Source organism: Podarcis erhardii, assembly GCF_964252035.2.
Source record: "Podarcis erhardii genome assembly, chromosome: 17".
NCBI lineage: Eukaryota > Metazoa > Chordata > Lepidosauria > Squamata > Lacertidae > Podarcis > Podarcis erhardii.
This window is the reverse complement of record NC_138515.1, coordinates 28,804,239-28,830,113: the sequence shown is the minus strand read 5'-3', so window position 1 is coordinate 28,830,113 and position 25,875 is coordinate 28,804,239. Positions and strand designations below refer to the sequence as shown.

The window sequence follows — 25,875 nt, the reverse complement described above, 5'->3', positions numbered from 1 at the left end:
ATAATTCAGTGGGTCCTACTGCCTGGTAACTGGGGTAAGGATTGCAGCCTTAGGTTAGGAATGCATTGTTAGTGAACTTGATGTTATTTTCATTCATACATTTTCTGTCTCCGTTGCCACAAAGGCATGAGACTCTAAAATGCACAGAAAAAAAATCATGAAGCTATTTGAAGGCATCAGGGAGCCAAGCAAGTGCTGGCAATGAAATATTCTAAATATATCATGCTGTTAGCTTGAAGCTCCATGGTCTTATCGTCACATCTTTTGGGACGCTGAAAACGGCATCCCACTCCACCACAGTACAACAGAGACAGGATAAGAAAAAGGAGAGCTGCTACTGGATCCATCACATTGAAGTCCACTAGAAACTATTTTCTTGGTGTGCTGAAAACATGCAGAATGGATCAGCCCTGCCCTCGTGGTCCAGGTGAGCGGGCATCCTTGAGAACCTTTCTAGCATTGCCTGGGATGCTAAATTTATTGTTTTTGTGACTGAGTATAATATGCCTATTACACATCTCAGTTATATTACACAAATCAAGGTATATTCAGATCAAAGAGTGAAATGTGTAGTATGTAACATCTTGACTATAAAATGCCCAACCCTGAACATTCAATAAACCAACTCAGGAAGATAAATTTAATTCACCTATATAAGCCTTTAAAAACGAGAAAACTGCATCCTAAAAAAGGAACCTCCTGAACTTTTGGGTGAAACGTAACAATACTCAGCTTTGCATTTTAAAAATGCAGAAACTAACAGTTTCAGCTATCTGCACTTCTGGTGATTATTAATGCAGAAATACATATCTTGCCTGTGTACGTTCATCCCGTTAATGGGAGGTTTGCTCATAAGATGATGTGTGAATGGGTCATCTGACATATAACATCTTAGATGGAAGTTTTGTATCTCTTCCCATCACTTTAGCAGTGCTTTTCAATGGCGTTAATTTACATGTTGAACTGCCAGTCAAAAATAATTTGAATAATGAAGGTGCTTATGTGAACTAGTCGTAGTATAGCCCGAACATGCACCATTGGCTCACTACAGCTCTTCTAACTGTGGAGAGGGCCATAATTCTCCATACAACAGGATTGTAGTTTTGGTACTTCAGAAAAGTACAAAGTGCTAACTTTGGTAGTTGTTGCTCTAACTAACCTGTTTTCTTTTAAAATTAAAAGTTTATATGCAAACAGCCCCCTGCTCCTTAGCCAGCCAGTTCAATGGAAAACCAGAGGGGAAACTGTTCCTTATTTGTCTATCTCTGGGGCTTAAAAGGATAAATGTCAAGCAAACTGGGTTCAATGAAAGTAATTTTAAGGCAATACTCACTAGGGTCAAAAATATTCTGTCCACAGACATTACTTGATGAGGTCTGAACTGGCAGTACCTAATTGGGGAAGAGACTGTGTGATTGTGAAAAAAGCAAATTAAATTTCAGGGATTAGGAAAAGGAATGAAAATAAAATTGCTGGTATTGTAATACTTTCATACAACTCCATGGTAAAGCCACATTTGGAATCTTGTACAGTTCATTTTGCCCCACCTTAAAATCAATACCATAAACCTGGGGAACATATAGAAAAGGACAACCCAGATAATCAAGGGTTTAGCCCCAAGGCTAAACGATTTGAAGCTTATTATTTTAAAAAATGTAAGCTATGTTTTGCTACAACAAATTGGTTAGCCTTTCAAGGTGTCACATGTCTGTTGGTTGTACTGTAGTGCTATCCTAAATATGTCTACTCCTAAGTGGAGCTTACGTTCCGGTAAGTAGGGCTAGGAGTGATTGTAGCCTGATGAAACAACCACTCTGGAACTAATTCTACAATTAGGATTATGTATTTGGTCAAAATAAAATTAGAAATGGCAAAATGTTTGCTTCTGATGTCCGTTAGTATATTGGGGGGGGACATAGAAAGTCCCTCCACCTACTTATACTTTACTATATAAAAAAGACAATGCCATGCACGATCTTGATAAGAAGAGCTATTTGTTCTATTATCTTGTGGGAAAAGAAAACACACAATTTGAAGTAGGATTAAAAATAAATAAATTGGGAAAGATTAAATATTTAGAAATGAGATTAGCTAGTCAGCACTTGAAGGGAAATCTTTATTTGGCGGCTATATATTAAGCTTGTTAGAATATCTTTGTAGGATAGCTGGACTCAGTCACAAATCATTAGGTAGATAATGTTTTCTATTATAGCATAAAAGCTTAATATTTTAAAATGTGTAATGACATTGCCCTATTACCTGCATGATACATCATTATTCTTTACTAATTGCCTAACAACTCATCACAGAATATCTCCAGTATCAAAGTGCTCTTCAAACACAAAGTGCTGCCATGAAAAGACAATAGGGTAGGCCAACACAATTTTTTTATTAGAAGATTACCGTTTGCTTATCATTCATGTGAGCATGAGATATGCAAATCTAGAGTTTAAAAATCTAGAGTTTAAAATATGAAAATTCTTGACTAAACACACACACACACACTTGAATGAAACAAAAACAAAATAAACTTCAAATTTTATATTTAAGTCCAAGCATATTTCGGGTTTCTTCTGTTATAAAAGCTAGTTATTATAGCCCTATGCAGATAAAACCTACCACCTAGGATTAAAGGATGGAGCTACAGCATCACCTCTACTTCCTGACTACCTTATGTGAGAATTACCACCTTATTCTATGCTGGTTCATTTTTGAATCTGATTGTTGCCAATCCTGGTAAATATGAAACTGGGGGTGGTCCTTCTCAGGCGATTTCTGAAAAATTGGGCAAACGGTGGATTGCCTAAACGCCACTTACCTTCTAATAGGTGAACTATACTTTCTAGACCACAGCCAGCAGTCCTAAAACATGGGGGTTCTCTGAAATGGCCCAAGGAAGTGAACATTGGGGAAGCCCTGACACATATGTGAATATTAATGGCATTTTAACCTAAGAGCCCAATTGAATTCAAAATATTTTATTGCATTTGGCTCAGTGCTAGATTAATGATATTAGCAACCTTTCCCAGCACTGCAGAAAGAAACAGAAAAAAGAGATCAAGACATAAGCAAGGAGAAAACAGCAAATATAGAATTAAAGAATCGGAGCCAGTATAACGGGCATATACTGGATGTGTAAAAGTGTAAAACCAGAGATAACATTCATTGATATTTCACTGCACTGTATACTGGTATAGGGCATCTACGTTCAGGTGCCTCGTACCTATTTGTAGTAATAAAGAACAACTCGAGCACATGTATGCACTCTCCATAGGTATCAGTTAGATTTTGATAGATCAGCAGTAGTTATATGTAATCTTTCTTAGCAGTTTTCAGGTAGTTTGTTACTCAGCTAAATTCATTTCAAATATCTGAAAGCTTGTTGATGTGTGAATGTATGTTAAAGGTGGTCACTTTCCCCCACACGACAACATACTCAGGGTTAGCACAGGGCTTTAGTTGGCAGAGAAGAACATACAGACTGTGAACTAGGGCATTTGAAAATACTGAAATGCTTATTTAGCTAAATCCAAGAATTCATGTCACCATTGAGAATGGATACTGTTTAAGAATTTTGCTATGTCCAGCAATGACATTATTTAACAGTACACATACATATGCATGTATACAGCTTTCCCACACACATTCTATAATAAATTCTTCTGTAAAATAGAGACAACCATGCTTAGTAAAAATTCTGCCAAATGATAGTTGTACAGTTCGTATATTTCTACATGAAAGGCTGGTAAATACACCACCTTCATTTTTGCAAACAAGTTGCCACTGGAAATCCTTTTCATTCCTTATTCCGCAGCTGATTGCTCTGTGCTAAAAAGTTAGCCCCTGTCATGTGCTAATTTTGAGGGAGGTGTTTTCAGATTTTTTCCCTAGTAATCAGTGTGCACTGATGTGTATATAAACTTCAGCTATGTGTTGTAGAAGTATCTTAACGCTTTGAATACATAATACTGAGTGAACAACCAAAGCTCAAGCATCTTTTAATGTAGATTATTTCCATCAATCTAAGTCTAAATTAGAGACCCAAGGCCACAGCTGTGGTCAATCACTCATCAGACTTTTCCTTTAGAAAATCTCTACTTCCTTATGTTCCTGTGCTCCATTCTTGCTTCCATTTCTCTTTCCATAAAGCCGTTGCTTCCCCTGTGCTTATAAGAGCCTTCTCTCTTCCTTCCCTACTCCCTGTGCAGAACTTCACCAAGCCCTTTTCTTTTGTCCTGCAGACATCCGCTCTAAAGGGTTCTCAATGTGGCACCTTGCTGACATCTTCTCTCCTACTCGCTGCTGCTTATCATTTTCCCTTAAAATAGCCTGTCTCAATATGCCTGCCCTTCCCCTTTTCCCAGCCTCCTCTTTATCATTCCCTTCCTTTCTTCAGCAACCCTGACTCAAAGCTCCCTCTTTCTAAGGCCTCCTCTGCTGCTCAGTTTGCAATATGATCGCTGCTCAGCCTCTGCAACATCAGCACAGCTCAGCAAATTAGTGCCAGAGGCTTCATTGCTGCCACAAAAAACATTAGTACATTATAGTATTGATAGATTTATTCTGACCCAGAACCCTGCCTGCTCTAATGAGCACATGGGAAAAATTGAGGAAGCAGAAACCTGCATTCACTTCACAGCTCTACAGTTTTTTAAACTTTTGAAGCAGAGGGAAAGATGGGCAGAAAACTAATTAGTATTTTTGCTTCCCAGTGAAGCTTCAGTTATCTTGCAATTGTTAGTATGAATTTACCATTTTAAATATCTCAAGTACATTTATTAAATTTTCAAGTGTTACAATAATAGAACAGTATCCCCCCCCCACTCACATCTGGCAGAGCAGTATCTTAACTCCATATTTTGCTCTTGCTTTCTAAATCAAGGAATCCAGAATCACAGATAACATGTACTGCAGAGATGGCACTAAATAAAGACCTGTTTGTTGTCCTGCCTTCTCCTGTGCAAGTTCCTCCCTCTCCATGATGTGTTAACCAAAGTGGTGCTCTGTGAAACCAGGGTTTGAAGTGCTTTTGCAAACCTTAGCTAGCACAATGTAGGCTTCATCCTACAGCATGACTAGCAGCAATGCAGATTGAAATGACAACATAGTTAATGTAAACTATGAAGAGACGGGACGATTCATGCAAGGAGGGAGTACACAATGCGACAGCACACTCCTGATCTCAATATGGTCAGATCAGTAAAGTTATGGCTGCAGTGAGATTTTGATTGCTATCAATCATGTTACATTTGAAACATATGAATGCTATCTCAAGAGCTATATTTGTGTTTAAGCAAATCATTGAAAGTATGAGAAAAATAATAAATGAATCTATCAGATCTACAGGCTTAAGATTCAGAGTGGCCCTGGAAGTAGCGTTAGCTCTCAATGTAGGATTGCTCTCAAAATTAACCTTGTTTTGCAAAACCACAGCAAAAAAAAAAACCCACTCACATAAAAATCCTCAATGGCGGTAATGAAATAATTTCAAAGATAATGGAAGGATTGCAACTTTCATATACATACAGTATTAAGAAAATCTCCTGCACTTCCTTTACATGCAGATTCAAATGATGACTTGCGGACATTCACTAAAAATGTGTTACTATGTCATCAAACTCTACTGAACCACTGGACAATTACCATACTCTATGTCAGTGGAAATTCCAAAACTGTTAAACTAGCTTGAACTGGTTTGTATATAATTCTCAGGAAAAGTTCAGCTGTAACAGATCTGTTCTAAATTATGTTTTGGATGACTGGGAATAAGTCCTCTACTCATGCACTTTCTTATCTCACTAGTTAAGTCAAGAGTACAAAGAGAAACAACTACCTGGTTTGGGCAAGCTACATCATGCTGGAGCATCCAAACCTCCAGCTGAAAACCAGAATTTTACTCTTCGAACTGATCATGAAAAGGGAGGATAGAATGTAAAGCAGAGGTGGCTAACCTGTGGCCCCCCAGAAGTTGTTGGACTCCAACTTCCATCAGCCCCAGGCAGCATGGACAATAGCTGAGGGTGATGACCGTTGTAGTCCAACATCTACAGGGGCAAATGTTAACTATCCCTGCTATAAACCATTGTTGTTCAGGGTTGAAAGGAGTTGTACACCAACAATGACTCTATTTTGGTTTCGGCGATTGGAAACATGACATTTAAGCCAAGCTTATTTGTAACAGCAAAAAGTTGCTTAGAGAGAAGCCTACAGATTCTTCACCTAGCACAATATCAGACGGGCATTTTTCTAGCTTAAAAAACTGAAAATACCTAGGTATGGCATGTCACATGTTTTCATTCCACTTCAACCAAATAAAATATTTACTCCAGTTCTTTACTATTACAAAATGTATTTAGGAAATAAAAGTGATTCTGAAAACAATGAAATGGAAAAAGCAAATTTCATTTTGGACATTGCAACAAAGATGATGATGAAAATGTTTTACATGCACATGCAAATGAATTTGAAGCAGTATGTTGCGATTACTGTATAAAGAGCTTAATTTAATCAAACTGCAGCTAATCTACAGCAAGAGCTAAATAATAAACTAAATATATTGCTACTACACAAATTGCTATAGTTTCAATTAACATGGTTATCAATAAATGATCATCAGTCCCTCCTGAACCTTGCTGGTTCTCTTCCCTATGGAGTTTTTAAGCCACTTTATTAAACAATTTAAAAATGCAGAAAATTTCACTAACAAGCATATAACATTAAAAGCTCCTACCAATCTGCCTCCCAATAAAATATCATGGGTGAGAACAGGCATCCACTCATGCAGTGGGGTCCCCCCCTTCCTCCATTAGCCCCTCTGTGTGCCCCTAAAACTTGTTCCATATGGTTGAGGGATCCTCTGTAACAGATTTAGGGGGCAGGCTGTGGGTGGAGAGGGGAGAAGAAAAACCAAAAGTCCTACTGCATGAGCAGCTTTCCATCGTGCAAATGGGTGTATATCACTGATGTTGCCCCATGCGGATACAGTATTTTGGATCATTCTTAAATATCAGCACTATTTTGAGACTTGCAGTTCAACTATTACATGAAACACTATGGTATTCTTCCCTAAAGCTTCGCTCTACAGCTCCCATCAGTTCTAAGCAGCTAGGCCAGTGGTCAAGGATGACAGAAGCTGTAGCCCAAAAACACCTGGAGGGCATCAGGTTGAGGAAGGCTACACTATAGCATCCAATATTACACCTTCACTCTGCACTTTACAACCTCATCTTATATTTTAAGAAGCATTTTTGCTGCTATTTTTCTTTCAACTCTACTGAGAGGCCTGCCTCTCTGTGTTGCATACCAAAATCCAATGTTTTTTTAAAAAATGTTTGTTTTTTTAAAAAATATGGGGTAACTCATAAATTAAACAGTTTGGTGAGCTAAACATTTACCTAAAATTTCTGTTTGTACAAAAGTTGATTTTTGGATCCTATTTTTAAATTCAGAAATTCAAATACAGAGATTTCAGGGTCAAAGGCTTAATATATAATAATGGGCGATACACAACCATAATTCTGAGACCAGACCAACTGAAATCAATAGGTCTACTTTGAGTTTGATTAACATTGGATATCAGCCAACATGCATATGGTAAAGATGTAATCACTGCAAATATCTTATTAGATATATTAAGGGTGATATTCCAATTGTGTCTGACCGCTAGCAGAACAGAATTTCCTTTTCTCTCATACCTGGCAGACCCCCAGATATCCACCAAATCCACTTCCAAGCATTGGGAGAGGCTTTGGAGCAGATCTGAAGTGGGACCTGAGGGGGTGCAGTAGGGAGGATGGGGGAAATTCTGCTACCACCCTGGGTACCACTCTAAATCTTAGAACTGATTAACACTGTCCTTTTTTCCCTTTATGCAAGAGCTTACAAACTGCTCTGGGGTATACACTTATGTGGGGAAATGTGCTGTAAACAAGTATTCCACAGATATAGTCAAGAGTGATTCATGTTGTTGTGTTTGCTCGGGGAGAAAAGGGTTTGTTATCTCCAAAATAACCTAGCCTTGTTGGTTTATTATCTGAACATATAGGTTACTTTTCCTCTTGTGAGTTTGGGCAGGCATCTAGATAAGGATGGGTAAGGTGCTACTATCATCAGCCTGTTCAGAGAAATCTAAACCTAGGTTTAGCAATGTTAAAGAAGAGACTTTTTTCGTTTTGACTTGGAAGGGCGTGCTGCTGATGAATGGAAGATGGAATGTGCTATAATTTGTGTGCAAACACAAAGCATGTGATTCTCATATTTTAACGATATGGTCCCCTTAAACAGGGCTTTTTTTCAGCCGGAACTCAGTTCTGGCACCTCTTAGGTGGGCTTCATTGCCATTATAAGAGAACAAGGGAAGTGTTCGTGGTGAGTTCCGGCACCATTTTTTTCTAGAAAAATAACACTGCCCATAACATATTAATTGCAAATTTAACTAAATTGAAAACGTTAAGAAAATTTCCTTGGAATACGACTGGAGAATTACTGTAGTCTATTTACCCGATACTTTTAAGCTACTACAACAGTAACACTACTCATGTGTGAGAGAAATGGACAGGGAGAAACTGGTCCTTAGAACAGCAGATTCTTAAGAAAAAATTAGTTTTAATATTGAGATACACATATGATGTCACTATGAAATAGTATCTCCATCTTCATTTCTAGTTTTTAAATCTGTCTGGTTTTGACACATTAGCTATCTTTTATCCCACTCTTTAAGTATAGGAATAAGGATGGTTTTTCTGCATCTTTTTTCATCAAACTTACTTGCTTTTCAGTTAGTGTAATGTGCTATAGATTTTCATAGAATTGGTGCAAAGTACAGCCATTTTAACTGTCCTGCGGAACTCACTTATACAACTGTTTTGTGATAACAACATTCTAGGTTTGTACTTCAGCAAAAGAGAGGCTACATTATATGAGATATAGCCAGCACACGTCACCTACTACCAACCTGGTGTAAACCACGTAACATTTAGTCCCCAAAAAGGACTCTTGATGGAAGGAAGAGGAATTATGTGACAACACTGCAAAACTACAGATAGGACAAAGTTATTTAACCCACATCTGCAGCAGCTGCAGTAATAAGTTACTTAAAAATCTATTGAAGTATCTGAGTTTCAGAAATGTTGATTATTCAAATCCAGTGAGAAATGTACTCAATATTTCTGAAAAAACAACAGGCCACTAATATTTTGAAATTAATTTCAAAGTGGTGCCTGTTCTACTCAATCATGCCAGTGTAATTTGATCTAATCCATAAAATAGATCACTGACAGACATATATGCAGAAAGCCATTTTTATACTGATTTAGAGTATAATATTGAAACACACTGTACCAGACCTGTAGCAGAAATGTGCTTCTATTATTTATAAAATATAAAGTGCATTATTATCAAAATCACAAAACTGACAGACTTTCTGTCTGGACCATAGTTTTAAAAGAGAGGTCAGGGCTTTACTGTAAAATTCTCTCATGAGAACAGATAATTCAAGAGGTACAAATTGATTTTATCCACCCGGCCCTCCTAGATTTGTTTTTGGCCACGCTTTTTAGTGCAAATAAGCTTGTGTTTTTCTCAAGTTTAAGGGACATGGCATTTTTGGGGTGCAAAGAATAGTTCTTTACATTATAACAGACCCTTCTGCAAACACTACATGTTATTGCCACTCTCCAAAGATGGGGATGTACTGCCAGGTGTAAAAAGAATCTATTTCCCAAATTACCATTTAAGCTCTGAGCTTTGTAAATTGACTATATAACCCTTGGATATGACAATATGAAAGAAGCAGTTGCTTCCAATGGATAAGCCAAAATCACTGTATACTGTATATAGTAGATGGCCACTTTACAGCTCATGTGTAGTCAGTCTCAGATGCTCACACCATCACACCATCAGTGCTTTTTTTCCTTTAAAAATGTTTAGGGGTACTCTCATTTTGACTCAAGAAAATCACCATTTTATAGTTTAAATTGGGGAAAATAAATACAGTAAATAGACGAATGTACAAAGATTTACAAAATGTTTAGGGTTATGAGTCCCCCTGTGTTCCCCAAGAAAAAAAGCACTGCATTTAATTAAGGGCATAGTTGATCTGAAGAAGACAACAACCTGCACCTGTAAACAGATGAAAACTGATTCTTGTTTAGTGGAATGGGGATACAGAAATTTGGAGTGGGGTTGAGTACAGAATCCATGGCAAAATCCAGAAAACAGGATTTAGATACAATGATGAAAAAATTGCACATGCCAGTGTATAAACAAATATAAATTCTGACTGAAGCGTAAAGATACCACTTCACAGCTATTTCCTTTTTAAAAACAGGGAAAATGCCTTTTTTTTTTGACAACTAGTCAGACAATTTGTATACTTTTATCAATTAAAAGTTTATATGAAGAATGCAGGATATTTCAGTGAACCATATTTAACAGGATAGGATAAAGTTCCCATAAAATTCCAATAAAAACGTATTGACTGATGTAATAATTAAACATGTTGCATACTGAGGGGGGAGGGGAAGTTCCTCATGGTGAGACGAGAGTTGTGAGAATGTGAGCATCAGGAGTTTCTACATTCATGGATCCTGTATTTTGGAATCCAACAATACTACCATTACTATAGGCATTGGGACGTGTAGCACCAAAGCAGCAATATGGTAATTTAGGCTTAGACAACTCACTATAATTTTAAAACATCACAAACAGTACATAGAACTCTTTCATTCAGATGTCTAATTTCCACCCCCAGAACATCTCTTAGTACAGTGGTGCCTCGCAAGATGAAAAGAATCCGTTCCGCGAGTCTCTTCGTCTTGCGGTTTTTTTGTCTTGCAAAGCAACCCTATTAGCGGCTTAGCAGATTAGCGCTATTAGCGGCTAAGCGGCTATTAGCGGCTTAGAAAAAGGGAGAAAAAAGCGAAAAAAATTGCAAGACTTGCAAGACGTTTTCGTCTTGCGAAGCAAGCCCATAGGGAAATTCGTCTTGCGAAGCGCCTCGAAAAACGGAAAACCCTTTCGTCTAGCGGGTTTTTCGTCTTGCGAGGCATTCGTCTTGTGGGGCACCACTGTATACTTTTATACTAAGATGAATGTATAACCTTTCAATGATATCATGGCCCAGTAGGCCACTACTAATTAAAATAACCAAATTGGAAATCTTAGTTTTAGGTTTGACATTACTCATTAATTGTTATTTCTGAAACTAGACCAAACACTGAATAGGTCCACTTTTTATATATTGGGAAACTCACCTAAAACAGTGAAATTAAAGTCCATACATCTTTTCCCCCTTCTCTGTCACAACTGTAACACACATTTCTAAAGTTCCTTTGGTGATTTTGGTGCAAGTTCACTTTTTTTCTTTTCTTTATCAATAATCAACACAGAATTCTCCATTCATCATCTTGGTATTTTTAAAAAATCTTCTCATGATTGGAACTCTTGTCTCTAGATATTGCTCTACAGATCAAGATGTAACTCTACAGCATTAAGCTGGAGGATCATGGGTTAATGATTTAACAAAAGAAGTAGTGCAGACTGTGGCCTGCAATAATAATATAGATTTGAAATGTAAGATTTAAGGGAAGTGCTGATAGCTGTTATTGAATGCTTCAACTGCACCAGTGTGAAATCAGAGATCTGTTTTGTACCAGTTAAGTGATGCACCAAAATCTCTCAAAGCATTTTCATAAAGTATAAAGATAAAAACAACATTATTCTACTACTTTTCCACATCACATATTTAACCTCCTTATTTTGAATTTTAATTCCAACTGTAACCACCTACTAAATTCCCACATCACAGCAACTTGCTGGAGCCCCTTAACACCACAAATACAAAAATAGCTTTTGAAATGTTGCAACATTATTTAAATAAAACTCTCCTCACATGATGTAAGCAGTCCATACAAATGGATGATTCATGATAAACATTACTCTCAAACAATCAAACATGGGTTTATATTGTTGGGACACTTAAAATTAATAGGTTATCATAAAATTAGGTAACCATGAAATTACTGGCCAATACGCTATAGAGGTTTGATCCCCCCTCCCCCACGCTTCCAAGATTTTTACCATAAAGTGACCAGCAGATAGTTATTCAAAGATACCTTTCCCAATACAAGTATTTAAAATTTAAAGATCAGTTTTGGTCATAAATGCTCTATGGTTAGTATTAGAAGACATTAATTAGATCTGCCTTACTTGTATCATGTTACACTGCAACACAAACCTGATACAGATTCTTTTAAAGGTCGTAATAAGAGATTTAGCGCTATTATACACAAGTAGTCTTTGAAGACCATGAAATTATTGGAATTTTCAGAATCATTGGGTGGTTAACTATTCTGATAGAAATCACAGAGATATTACTGGATATAATTCAATATGACAACCAAACCCTTGTAATATTTTATATATTGGTGTTATCTAACAACAGGGAAGAACTTACAAAAAGAAAGGCATCTTCTTCCAACAACTACGTATCAGTATCTGTAGCCATTTTTCTATTTTGTTTCTTGGCCAGTTGAAATACATTCTAATCAAGACCCTCTTGTTCTTCACCACTGTCCCCTCTTGTATCCATTCTTTTCTCTTTATGGCCATTGTAAATTCTCCTCATCTCCTCTTCATACTTGATAAAGTTTTCCCCAAATCTTGTCCATGCTTTGTATGGGACAGTGATGGTGTTACGGTAGGGAGGCCTCACTTCACTTACCTTCAAAAAAATACCGTACCTGTTGGACCCCACATCAAAGTAGAACCTCTTGTTGTCTACCCTGAAGGAGGTCCCTTCTGGGAGTTCAGGAGGCTCATCACCTCCGCTCCTCCTTTCTTCTATGTCTCCTTCACCATACTCTTCAATGAGCTGGACCAAAGCATCCCTGAACTCAATCATCCCCTGTGCTGGAAGGACAATAGTTTGTTCCTGTCCCAAACTGTGACCAAAATATCCTATCATGCCTGGTCCTCTAATCAAGGTTTGTCTAATCCGTAAGAAACGTCCACGTTGGTTCTCCTTCAGGTCTAGGTAATACTTCCTATTGTCTCTTTCAATATACTCAGTTTTTAAGACGCTGTGAAGATGCTCTTCTGAGCCAACTGATGCTGGAGGTGATGGTGGGTGATGGTGTTGCCGTCTTCTTGAATCTTGTTCTTTGCCGTTACTGTGATCATTCCGATGACTCTGGCTGCCTTTTAGGCCCAAATGGGCATAGTGCTCTATGAAATCTCCCAGACAATCCTTTAGCTCAGAAGCTACTGACAAGGAGAGAGTCAGCTTGCTTTTCCTGATATTGTCCTGCCTGCCTCTTCCTATCCAGACTTCTGCTATCTTCAGAAAGCGGCCTCGGGAACTCTGTTTCACATCCAAATAAAACCTCTTTTTTTGGATGTCCACTCTTTTGGAGGCCAGCTCCTGGATCTCCATGCAGCCCGCCTGAGAAGAGGAGGCAGGATAATGATACTGCTGCTGGGACTGGGAGTAAATGCTCCTGTGTAGGCCAGAGCCCCCCACACTCCTTCCTCCTCCTCCTCCTCTGCCTCTCTCCATCTTTAACAATCAACTGAAAACAACAAATATATGACAAAGATGCATAACACCATAGACATCCAGCATGCCTAATCTGCTTTCCCGGCAATAGCCTCTCTGTACATAAATAAATTAATCCAGTAACACTTCTCTCTTGCCTTTTATTCCAACCCACAGTACTGTGGGAGCGAGGGAGAGAGAAACAGAGCCCGTTCAACCCATAAGAGCTATGGATGTTACAAGGGGCAGGGAGGGATTTGGAGCCTTTCCTGACAGGTATACATTGTGGTAAAAGCTTCACATGCAAAATTTCTGAAGGTTATTAATAATTTTAGAGAGAGCATAAATCTTAAAAGAGAAAAGCGGTGATGTAGGGCTGCCATCCCCCTGCCCACCTTCACTGGCCCTGCTTGTGCCTTAAATAGCTTCCCTGCATATACAAACTTTCGCCAGCTTTTTCCTGGCGAAGGGACTATTATTTAGAAGACATCTGTTAGCAGCCCTGTATTGGGAAGTTTTTAATGTTTGACATTTTACTATGTTTTTTACATGTTTTGTAAGCCGTCCAGAGTGGCTGGGGGAAACCCAGCCAGATGGGACATGTATGATTATTAATAATAATACAGTAATATATGATACAAAATCCTTCATTTGCAGAATTTCAGCATGTCAGGACTGGGATAGCTCAGTTGGCACAGCACGAGGCTCTGAATCTCAGGGTCAAGAGTTGCAGCGTGGTGGGTTTGAGCCCCACCTTGGGCAAAATATTCCTGCATGGCAGGATGGCGGGACTAGATGATCCTCGTTGTCCCTTCCAGCTCTATGATTCTAGGATACAGGATCAGGGCCAGCAAGCAAGCAAGAAAAGGTAACCCAATACCAGCGCCCCTCTTCTGAAATTTCTGCATGTGCTGCTGCTGCTGCCGCCGCCGTTCAAGGCACAAGGTAGCATGCATGCCCTTTGTTGGGGGTGCAGGATAAGGGGAAGGGGAAAACCCCTGGAATAAAGGCCTGCAAAAGGCAAAAAATAAAAATCTTGCCACCCTTCCCGATTACGGGCCTTCCCGCCACCACAAGCCTCTCTAACTGCTCGGCTGTCTCTCCCCCCCCCCCCGCCCGCCGCCCTCGGCAACAGCCTCCCAGGGTCAAAGCCAACCCCGCTTTTTTCTACCTGCGGGAGCAACCCCCCACCCCTCCACCTGACACAGCAGGTGACTGTTCCCACGGACACCCCCTCATCTCCTCAGGCCGACAGACACGGCGCTCTCCGTGCTGAGGGGGGGGGGGAGGGAAGGCTCACCCGCCGCCATGACACGCAGGCGAGGCGGGCGAAGAGGGAGCCGGGCGAGGGGATACTTACTCCATCTCTTCAGCCGCTCCTCGCCTCGTTCCTTCCTTCCTCGCTCGCCAGCTAGCCAGTCAGCCGCCGCTGGCCCCCGCAGCGCTCGCCTTCCCCGCGCTGCCGCCCGCAGGGAGCCGGAGAGGAGCATCCCCGGACGGGCAGGTCCTACCGCCCGCCCTGCTCGCCTCCCGCCGCCGCCTCAGGTCCCTTTCCTCCGCCGGGAAGCCCGGACGGAGCCCTCTCTCCGCGCCACTGGACGGAGGGAGCAGGGCGACGAGCGGGGAGAGGGGCCCGGGGGTTCGTTTCCCGTCGCCAAAGCCTACCGGCCTCCTCTCCCGCCTCCCCCTCACAGAACCGCAAACTACAAGCCCCAGAATGCCGCGCGGGCGCCAGAGGCCGGCGGGCGCGGAAAGCGCTACGCGCATGCGTCTCACCTCATTTCACCTTCTAGAGTTGACAGCTGCGGAAAAGGGAGGGAGGGCGAAGGGATGGGCTGGGGAGGCGCGGGAGCGACGTCATTCTGTCGCGACAGTAGCGTCGGCGGCTCGTGACGGCTATTTAGCGGGTCTGGCGGGAAAGGTTGCTAGGATGAGGGTGAGGGTCCCAGGGAAAGCTTAGGTCAGGTGAGTTTTCCAACGCCGAGCCTCATTCGGACTGGCAGTGTCTGTGACTGGGTTGAATAAGGTTGTATGTACACGCAGAAATTGATTGTGTAACTTCTGGGTCCTCTGCACTGGTTCCATGCTCGCATAGTTACTTCAGTTTGCAATGTTGTTAGGCTGCACACCTAGGCACTTACCTGGCAGCAAGTTATATTTTATAAAACGGGAGGAGGGCTTACTTCTGGGGAAACGTGTATAATATTATATAATAATAATAATTAATAATAATAATAATTTATTTATTTATACCCTGCCCATCTGGCTGGGCTTCCCCAGCCACTCTGAGCAGCTTTCAACAAAATACTAAAATACAGTACTGCAGCAAACATTAAAAGCTTCCCTAAACAGGGCTCTCTTCTGACTGTATTAGGCTGTAACATTACAAATATTCCTAAACACACTTTCTGTGAATAAGTCCTTTTTACCTATGGAAACCTGTGGAACGCCCTCCCTTCAGATGTGAAGGAAATAAGCAGCTATCTTCTTTTAAAAGACATCTGAAGGCAGCCCTGTTTAGGGAAGTTTTTAATATTTAATGCTGTATTGTTTTTAACACTTGATTGGAAGCCGCCCAGAGTGGCTGGGGAAACTCAGCCAGATGGCGGGGTATAAATAATAAATTATTATTATATTATTGTTATAACCTAACCGTGTCTGGGATGCGGGTGGTGCTGTGGGTTAAACCACAGAGCCAAGGACTTGCCGATCAGAAGGTCGGCGGTTCGAATCCCCTCGATGGGGTGAGCTCCCATTGCTCGGTCCCTGCTCCTGCCCACCTAGCAGTTCGAAAGCATGTCAAAGTGCAAGTAGATAAATAGGTACCGCTCCGGCGGGAAGGTAAACAGCGTTTCCGTGCGCTGCTCTGGTTCGCCAGAAGCGTCTTGGTCGTGCTGGCCACATGACCCAGAAGCTGTATGCCAGCTCCCTTGACCGATAAAGCAAGATGAGCGCCGCAACCCCAGAGTCAGCCATGACTGGACCTAATGGTCAGGGGTCCTTTTACCTTAACCGTGTCTACTTAGGAGTAAGTGTTATTACATTTAATGGGGCTTATTCCCACATAAATGGGATTATGATTGCAATTTAACAGTTCCTCCTTTGAATATTTTATGGTTAAGCAATATCTTTTCTTTATATTATTTACTTATGTGGAAAACTTATATTCTGACTTTCCCCCAAATAACTGATTGGAATGGATTGACTTATGCCACACAAATCATTTCAGATTAGACTGAGCCAAGTAGCATACTTGTTATTTCTTCTATTCCAGTTAACATACAAATCCAAACAAATTTGATAGGAATATAGGAATATGGATTCTTCATCAAATAAACTACCTCAGTGGATGACTGAACAGGCCAAAGGGGACAAAAAGGTAAGGAATGGGAATAGGCTCTTGATTCACACAAGAGAACAAGAACGAGAAAAGCAGTAAAAAGTGGCAGACTCTGAAATGCAGCACTGATTGTACTTCTGTGTGCAGTTTCTAATTAGCAAATCACATAGAATTTTTCCGTTTCACGGGAAAATGTAAAACTACTGCATTTCTTAGATTTATTACGTCCCAAATAGTGTTGATGTTAGCTTGATACCATTGCTCATGAAGACTGGGTGTTGTGATTGCATGACTTGAAAAGTATTCCAAAAGAACATTCATCAGTGACTCTCCTTAAGGTTTGCAGGTTGAGTAGTGGAGATTGAGTTGATGACATGGCATGTGGTGACATAGCAAATAATCTCTGTGTTGGAAGATGTATATGTTTTATATATGCGTGGGGCAAAGCATTTTCTTGGTATGCATTGGATTCATTAACTTCTCTAATTACCTATCGACAGAAATTGTTGTGATGCTTTTGTAACCTGGACAAGAAGGCAAGTGCACTGTGACCTGTGCCAGTATGATTGATCTGAAAAACCATTTCTTAGACATCCTTTACAACAAGCTCTCTTTTGCATTTTTATGAACCAGAATAATCCAGTCCATCGGAGTGCCCTGGAAGACAACCTTCCCTTCTTAGAATTCCATGGTTCCATTGTTTACAGCTATAATGCAAACGATTGTTCCTTACTCTCAGAGGATATTGCGTAAGAGACTGAAAGTTTAATTTAAACTGCTAACCCTATGGCACCTCATTTTTGTAAGCTAAAAAATAAATAAATTTATGTTCATTAGGCTGTTATAGACAAATCTGATCCAAATGTGGGAGCCACCTCCAAAATCTAGGAATAAGGGCCATTAATTGAAAGAGGTATGATGTCCTCAATATTTCTCTCTCTCTTTCTCTCTCTCTCTCTCTCTCTCTCTCTCACACACACACACACACACACACACAATCAATCAATTAAAAAAATGAAGGACACCCCCCTTGCAAAGATTTATACAGTCTTTCATGTCAAGTTAGTACTAACGATCCTTGCAAGTACTAGGTCTGGCACAGAACTGATAAAATAGTCATGCAGTATTTCTTGAAAGAAGAAAAGATACTAACAAATATTACCTGTGCAAATCTATGCCCTCTAGGTTTAGGAAGGCTTGCTTCTGAATAATCCTGCACAGGATTGCACTGTACTAATCCTGTTAATGCCTTTTATCTTCTAGTACAACCTTATCCTATGGAGCTGCATTAGGATTTGACATTGAATGGCCGCCATGCTACACTAAAGGGAAGGAGGGCAAAGTTGCTTTAATCCAACTCTGTGGATCTGAACAAAAGTGCTATTTGTTTCACATCTCTTCTATGTCAAGTCAGTACTGTGTAGTTAATCTCTCAACAAAACGTACTTGTTAAGTTGTCCTTTCATCTAAGCTGTAGCTCAGTTTGTTTGCTTTGTTGAACACTATTTTGTAAAGCAGCAAAACGCCTGCTCTCACAATAGTAGGACGTTTTGTACCCTGGCAATCCAGACTCTGTAACCAAGAAAAGCTGGACTTGCTTAACTTATGCAATGTGATAACCATCTTGGTGGATTTCAGTGTTCAGGGAGGTTCTGTAATCCTTCCCACAGTGGAATACCGGTCAAATATATAACTCTGTATAACTGTACCATGCGGTTCTACTGCATATGTATAGTACAGACTCATGCTGAGTATTTTGCAGTTGTGGAGGGAGAGAAGTCCTCACTGTGTCAAGTGTGATATCTACCTGAAGGGAACCTGATCTCCATGATGCCTAGTGTGATAATCTTTTCCGTTGTAGCAAATCTGATCAGATTTCTTTTCAGACAAAATATTGCTTTTATTGATGTGTAAACTGGAAAGTTCAGAGGTGTCAGTTTAGCACAACAATTTAAATTGCTTCATTCTGTTGAGGGAGGAGAGAGTAGGATTCATAGTGCAGAAGGAAGTACAGTTGGAATTTATCATTTCACAGCATATCTCTGCCTGTAAAGTTCCACTACTTTTATCTCTCAGATCAAAAAGAAGCAATATCTAGAAACGGGCATTCAGTATTTTTCTGCTGTGTAGGAAAGACATGCTCAAATTTCCTGCTACTGCTTTTCTTGGTTTCCAGGGCCTTCCAGGTCCAAAGTGGTGGCAGAAAGAGAATATTATAGCAGCTACTTGTTGAGAGTGCTTTAAAAATCAATCCTTCCCAGGGACGTCTGGGAATTGTAGCTCTCTGAGGGAAATATGGGTATTCTAACTCCTGTCTGAGGGACGCGGGTGGCGCTGTGGGTTAAACCACAGAGCTTAGGACTTGCCGATCAGAAGGTCGGCAGTTTGAATCCCCGCGACGGGGTGAGCTCCTGTTGCTCAGTCCCAGCTCCTGCCAATCTAGCAGTTTGAAAGCATGTCAAAGTGCAAGTAGATAAATAGGTACCACTCTGGCGGGAAGGTAAACGGCGTTTCCGTGCGCTGCTCTGGTTCGCCAGAAGCGGCTTAGTCATGCTGGCCACATAACCCGGGAGCTGTACGCCGGCTCCCTCGGCCAATAAAGCGAGATGAGCGCTGCAACTCCAGAGTCGGTCACGACTGGACCTAACGGTCAGGGGTCCCTTTACCTTTTTAACTCCTCTCTGCACTCTTGACAAACTATATTTCCCATGTTTCTTTGGGTGACGCCATGAATGTATAAAGTGGTATCGTAGTGCTTCAAATGCGGGTGCTCGTGGGACCAAAGACTGTGTGGCTGTTCCTGAACCGGAAAAAAAATTGTTTTGGCTGCAGTTTTCTGTTCCTAGCAAGGGATTTTTGGGGACACCAATTCCTCAGCTGCTGGTGTTTCTTCACCTCACTTAGGTCTGGTTGTTTGGGGAGGTGACACTGGTTTCTTCATGCTTGTTTCTTTTGCTCCCACTGAGCCTGTGAACCAAAGCTCAGTGCTTCAGATTCAGTGCTATCCTTTATGTATCAATGCATACACAGTACTTCAACTCTGTAGCTAATATTCATGTCTCCTATCTGTTTCTAGGCTGAACCTAAGTTCTTTTGAATTTGTGAGCTGTATCTCTAGATCAGCTGGTGAATATGGTCAGAATTCTCTTGGGAGGAAGGGTGGGGTAAAAAAAAATGTAATGAAATATTCTGTTGTTTATCCAGCACTTCTAGCTGAAAATATCTTTTTTTTGGTGGGTAGGTAATTTAATGTATAGCTGAGGTGGTGCAGCTGTGATAGAGACCAGAATAACATATAATTTACTTCTTTATTTTTTTTAAAAAAGCATTGTGAGAAGCCTAAGGTTACATTAAATAGATAGGATTTACATTCCTTAAGTGGTTATTTTTAAAATGTGCATACTTGATCTTTTCAGACTTTCCTTTGGCACTAAAAAAATTGCTTGAAAGTAACACTATTAAAAAAGTTGGGGTTGGTATCGAAGGGGATAAATGGAAGCTGATGCGTGATTTTGAAATCAAGTTGGAGAGCCTTGTGGACCTGGGTGACCTTGCTAATGAAAAGGTAATAATAACTCACTCTTTGTTATTAGAGTGGATACTCAGCAGAGAAGTTATAGAAAATCAGCTATGTAGGTGAGAAACCCTATGCTGTGTATTTAGACTAACATTGCTGGATGAATCTCCTGCAGCTAGTGATATCTTAAATTTTAAATGTAAAACACGGTAAAATGAAAATGGATATCCCATAATGAGATCCTTTTAGGATCAATGTTCATATTGTGCCAAATACTTTCTTCTCCTTCGCTTTTGCTTATTGGGCTGTATTTCCATTCTGCATTATATGAAACTTTGTGATTTTTAAAATAATAATAATAATAATAATAATAATACTGAGGAGCTACTATGGTTGCTGGCCTCAGATCAGCCTAGTGCAAAGAATTCATTTCCCAGACTATGAATCTATAGGAATTTAGAGAGGCTGAGAATGGACCATCTCAGTAGCTAGAAATATCACTTTCCATAAATCTGGGATGAGCCTTCTTGCTTGTCACTTGAGTATTGTTTGGCCAGGGTTCATTGAATTCTCATGTCATGTGTTGGGTTTCTGGGACTCCCTGCTCGAAAGACACAAAACACAGGAACATAGGAAGTTGCCTTAAACTGAGTCAGACCAATGGCCCATTTAGCTTAGTATTGTCTACACTGACCGGCAGTAGTTCTCAAGGGCTTCCAGCAGGGATCTCTCCCAGCCCTACCTGGAAATGCCAGGGATTGGGCCTTCGGCATGCAAGGCAGAGGCTCTGTCACTGAGTTATGGCACACCGAGCCTTTTGCGATGAATATTTTCAGCTAATGATACAGAACTTTACTCTTTACTCTTACCTTTCCCGCCCCGCCCTGGCCACAGTGATCCATGCAACGGTCACCTCCAGGCTTGACTACTGTAATTCGCTCTACGTGGGGCTGCCCTTGAAGCTGTCCCAGGAACTCCAGCGGGTGCAGAATGCTGCAGCGAGGCTCCTCACGGGGTCTCTGCCATGGGAGCATATTCACCCAGTGCTTTTCAAGCTGCACTGGCTCCCGGTGGTGTACAGGGTCAGATTTAAGGTGCTGCTTTTGACCTTTAAAGCCCTTCACGGCCTAGGACCCTCGTACCTACGGGACCGCCTCTCCCGGTATGCCCCACGGAGAGCCTCAAGGTCCATAAATAGCAACACCCTAGTGGTCCCGGGCCCTAAGGAAGTTAGATTAGCCTCAACCAGAGCCAGGGCCTTTTCAACACTGGCTCCGGCCTGGTAGAACGCTCTGCCTCATGAGACCAGGGCCCTGCAGGATCCGCCTGGCCTTTGGCTTGGAGCCAATTTGATTCCCTCCCCCTCTTTCTTTTTTCTGTTTCCTTTCTCCTCCTGTGATAAGGCTGCATTTTAATATATCAGTATTTTAATTGTATTTTAATTGTGTTTTTAAGTTGTATTCATTCAACTTGTTTTTATTATTGCTTGTTCCCTGAGCCCGGCCTTGGCTGGGGAGGGCGGGGTATAAATAAAAATTATTATTATTATTATTATTCAACTGATACATCTATTCATTGTGGCACACTGTCTTGCCAAATGCAAGGTGGTTCTTTTAAAAGAGATTCAGAAGCAGCACAAAACACGAGTGAGAAGAAGGTTTTATTCCTAAAAAACAAGCAATATATACATACCAAGCATGCAGTACTTCTATCTGCAACTTGGAAGCCCTCAAGATGTGATGAAGTGACTCCCCCAGGTAGCCTCAGTTTGCACGGCCCTGCAGCCAATCAGCCCATGCACAAACTTCTGAAAAACTCTGCCCAAGCCATCTGATGTTATAGATAGCCGTCTCCTCCCAATGCCCCGCTTTCCAATAACAATTTCCAACATCACAGAAGGTTCCCAGCACTATCCTCCCAGACTGATTAAGGCGTATGGGGGGGATTCACCTCCTCACCACTGATTAGGACATCCAAAACTGTTCTCACACCATTAAAAACTTAACAGCTCTGATAGAGGACATCAAAAACTGTTCTCACACCATCAAAAACTTAACAGCTGCGAGGGAGGGGGAAGGAACAGAGGCAGGAAGGGCAACCATGTGAGAATCACTAACTCCTTGATAAACATTTTGTCTTCTGGATGGATTTCCCATACACACACTTAATTGCAGCATGGCTCATCTTAAAGGTAGTTGATTTAAGGTTTCGTATCATGAAATTCTTTCACAGCCTATTGCTCCGCGTAACCTCTGTTTTAAAATTTAGCTCCGAACCCATTTTAAACCTGCGATTTAGATTTATTCCATCTCTATCTGAAATATATCACTCTGCGCTTATTATCTGATGTAGCCTCAAAAATAGCTCGCGCTTAATGTTTGCCATTTATTTTGTTTAGCTCAAATGTAAAGAGATATGGAGCCTGAACAACCTTCTGAAGCATCTATTCCACAAACAGCTTTTGAAAGACAAATTGGTCCGTTGTGGTAACTGGAAGCAGTTTCCCCTTACAGAGGAGCAAAAGCTATACGCCGCCACCGATGCTTATGTATGTACTAAGAAGCTTATCTTTTTCTAGGTGACGTCTGGCAGTATGCAATTTGCAAGCTTACTATGGCCTGGTTTGGATAATCAGCTTAATATGCCAAGATGTGGATGAGCCTTGTGTCTGAGTCCACAGCCCCTACCCTCTTACTTTCTCAGCGTCCCGTGAATTAACCCAGAACTCTACTGCCAGGCATAGTTTCATGTTTGATCCTACCAAAGACACTTTCCCTTGGTAGCGCTGAAGTGATCTTATGTAGAGAACAGCATCCTCTGTCTTCTATAAACCATATCCCAGAATTGCAAAGTCACCTAGGGGATATGGGGCTGCGTGTTGTTCCTTGATATTTGTTGGCACTGTAACATTTTGCTTTTAAAAAGTAGAAGCCACTGATATGGGTGAGAATCGGTGGTTTTGGCCAATGTTACAGGCTCCCTCAATTCTCTGATTAAAAGAAGTGTTAAGCCACACAGAAGGTAGAGAGAGAGAGAGAGTATTTCTTGGAGGATATCCCAGCTACATAGGACTGGGCTGCCAAAAGGAAACAGAAATGGCTTCTGATCCAATCTGGAAGCTTCTGGTCATAATTAACTTCATAGAATTCTGTATTCACCACGCATCGTTAATTTTGCATGAAGCTGCCTGCCAGTTAAGGGCATCATTCTCTCAGTATCCCTGTTGTCAGAGATCAGGGAGGTGGCATCTGCGGAAGGGGTTTTCACCATGGGGGTGCCTTGACTTTGAATTGATCCCCCCAGGGCTCCTTGCCTAATGCTTAGACTAATGAATTCTAAGTACCAGGCCAAGACCTTATTTCCATGGCCTTTTAATGACTACAGTGGTACCTCAGGTTACATACGCTTCAGGTTACAGACTCCGCTAACCCAGAAATAGTGCTTCAGGTTAAGAACTTTGCTTCAGGATGAGAACAGAAATCGTGCTACGGCGGCGCGGTAGCAGCAGGAGGCCCCATTAGCTGAAGTGGTGCTTCAGGTTAAGAACAGTTTCAGGTTAAGAATGGACTTCCAGAACGAATTAAGTACTTAACCCGAGGTACCACTGTAGTTACCTTTTTGCTGTCCGCTGAGATTCCCACCCAGTCCCACCTTTTATTTAAACTGTATTAACCTGTTTCCCTGTTGTTTTATGGTTTTATAATTTTTAAAATTGTTCATTATTGTTATTTTAAATGGTATGCATCCTTGAAAATTCTTGTTATGAGTTGGAACAGATGTTTTTTTAAATTAAATAGTTGAGCACAGTATTAAAAGAATGTTCACTGTTAAGATGCTAATCAAAAATTTTTTTTTGAGAGAGATATAGGTAGTTTTAAATTATATGGACTGAGAAAAAATATTAAGCATTACCTTTTGCATTAAAAAGTTTTCTTTGCTCTTATGTTGCAGGCTAGCCTTCTCATTTACGAAAAACTGGTGAACATGAGTACTTCTAAGCAGATGCAAATTAGTGCAGAAAAAGGTGAGCTTCAACGTAAACCATAATGAGGTTCCACCCATCCCCACATTCATCTTCTGTTGTCTTTCCTCTTTTCCTAAAATTCATTGGGCAATGTGATAGACACAGTTCATACTGTGAATATTATCAGAGCTGTGGGAATATAGAGTGGGTATGGTCATATACTTGAATGAAACCGCAAACTATTTGGTATATATAGCAATACAGTGGTACCTCAGGTTAAGTACTTAATTCGTTCCGGAGGTCCGTACTTAACCTGAAACTGTTCTTAACCTGAACAACCTGCCACTGCCGTGCCACCGGAGCCCGATTTCTGTTCTCATCCTGAAGCAAAGTCCTTAACCTGAAGCACTATTTCTGGGTTAGCGGAGTCTGTAACCTGAAGTTATGTAACCTGAAGCGTATGTAACCCGAGGTACCACTGTACCTTGCACACCTCAAAAGGTGTCCCTTTTAGACTGGAAAGATTGCTAGCATGACTTTCCCATGACTGTATTTTACAAAAAGCATGGGGGATGGGGAGTCTTTTAAAAGGCACTGCATTTTTCTATACAATTGGAAGACTAGGGCGTACACTATGACCCTGTACATGGATGCATTCTACACACGGTTCCTTCAGATACCACAAAGTCAGGCCATTTATAGCTTTACTGGTTAATTTCAGTGCTTTTATTTGGTTCCTCTGCCCCGTGGATCCACAGATAATGAGGCGATTCTGATCAGAGTTTTCAGCACCACGGAGAGCTCCGAGCGAGCAACTCTGTTTCCAACTAGCTGCTCTAGTTCAGTGTTTCCCAACCTTGTGCCTCCAGCTGTTTTTGAACTACAACTCCCATCATCCCTGACTAGCAAGACCAGTGGCAAGGGATGATGGGAATTGTAGTCCAAAAACTGCTGGAGGCACAAGGTTGGGAAACACAGCTCTAGTTGACTAGTAAAGGGAAGTTTTCCTTCTGCACATAACTGTTGCATTATGGGGAAGCATTGCTTCTTTTCTCTTGCATTCTGGGAAGTCTTGTTTATCATCTTTTCCCTGCTTCTGCACACACTGTACAGACCTGTTCCAAACACCAAGACATTCCTTCCTTGCTCAGTTCATCTTAAGTTCATGATGACCTGTTCTCCATGCATAGCTGACTACATCTATAGAACTTGATTATTATATTCTTTCATGTTATGATCAATCATTAGTAATTGTTTTATGCTATATCAATCTTTAGTTATAATTTAATTAGGAGGTTTCATGCCTGTCTGGTTCCAACCTCGCTTCCTAGCCTTTAATCTATCGGTGATTAATGTTCACATGTAATTCCCACCCCTCACATGTAGTTCCCGCCTTGCATTTATGTCAACCAATCAGCAACTAGTTTCTTTGTGTTTGTATCAACCAATCAGCCACAAGCACACCTGTGGCAATGTTTGTAATATTCAATAAAAGAGAGTTCCCGGGGCTTCCCCGGCAG

General features: G+C 40.9%; 2 protein-coding genes across 3 annotated transcripts in view; one reads left to right on the top strand and one right to left on the bottom strand.

Moving 5' to 3' along the window:
* Nucleotides 1-6,755: 6,755 nt before the first annotated feature.
* Nucleotides 6,756-15,272, bottom strand: PURG (purine rich element binding protein G). 2 transcript variants are annotated; one of them, XM_081844495.1, is made up of 3 exons: nucleotides 14,895-15,272; nucleotides 11,065-13,568; nucleotides 6,756-10,757 (listed from the first exon to the last, which is right to left on the bottom strand). In XM_081844495.1, the coding sequence occupies exon 2, from the start codon at nucleotides 13,553-13,555 to the stop codon at nucleotides 12,542-12,544; it is 1,014 nt and encodes a 337-aa protein (XP_081700621.1). In that variant the 5' UTR covers nucleotides 13,556-13,568; nucleotides 14,895-15,272; the 3' UTR covers nucleotides 6,756-10,757; nucleotides 11,065-12,541. The 2 variants fall into 2 exon arrangements, with proteins under 2 accessions (XP_081700621.1, XP_081700622.1); XM_081844496.1 differs by having other exon boundaries at nucleotides 11,065-13,441; nucleotides 14,895-15,269.
* A 103-nt stretch (nucleotides 15,273-15,375) lies between these two features.
* WRN (WRN RecQ like helicase) overlaps nucleotides 15,376-25,875 on the top strand; it is a 67,100-nt gene continuing 56,600 nt past the window's right edge. Inside the window, exons 1-7 of the mRNA XM_081844793.1 lie at nucleotides 15,376-15,499; nucleotides 16,809-16,913; nucleotides 17,508-17,623; nucleotides 18,138-18,283; nucleotides 20,291-20,439; nucleotides 22,790-22,939; nucleotides 24,343-24,415. Coding sequence (XP_081700919.1) covers nucleotides 16,851-16,913; nucleotides 17,508-17,623; nucleotides 18,138-18,283; nucleotides 20,291-20,439; nucleotides 22,790-22,939; nucleotides 24,343-24,415 — 697 coding nt within the window. The 5' untranslated portion in view covers nucleotides 15,376-15,499; nucleotides 16,809-16,850. The remainder of the gene's footprint in view (nucleotides 15,500-16,808; nucleotides 16,914-17,507; nucleotides 17,624-18,137; nucleotides 18,284-20,290; nucleotides 20,440-22,789; nucleotides 22,940-24,342; nucleotides 24,416-25,875) is intronic.

What these genes read in the sequence shown, in the direction of transcription:
- PURG (XM_081844495.1), bottom strand. Translation starts at nt 13,555, where the DNA reads ATGGAGAGAGGCAGAGGAGGAGGAGGAGGAAGGAGTGTGGGGGGCTCT.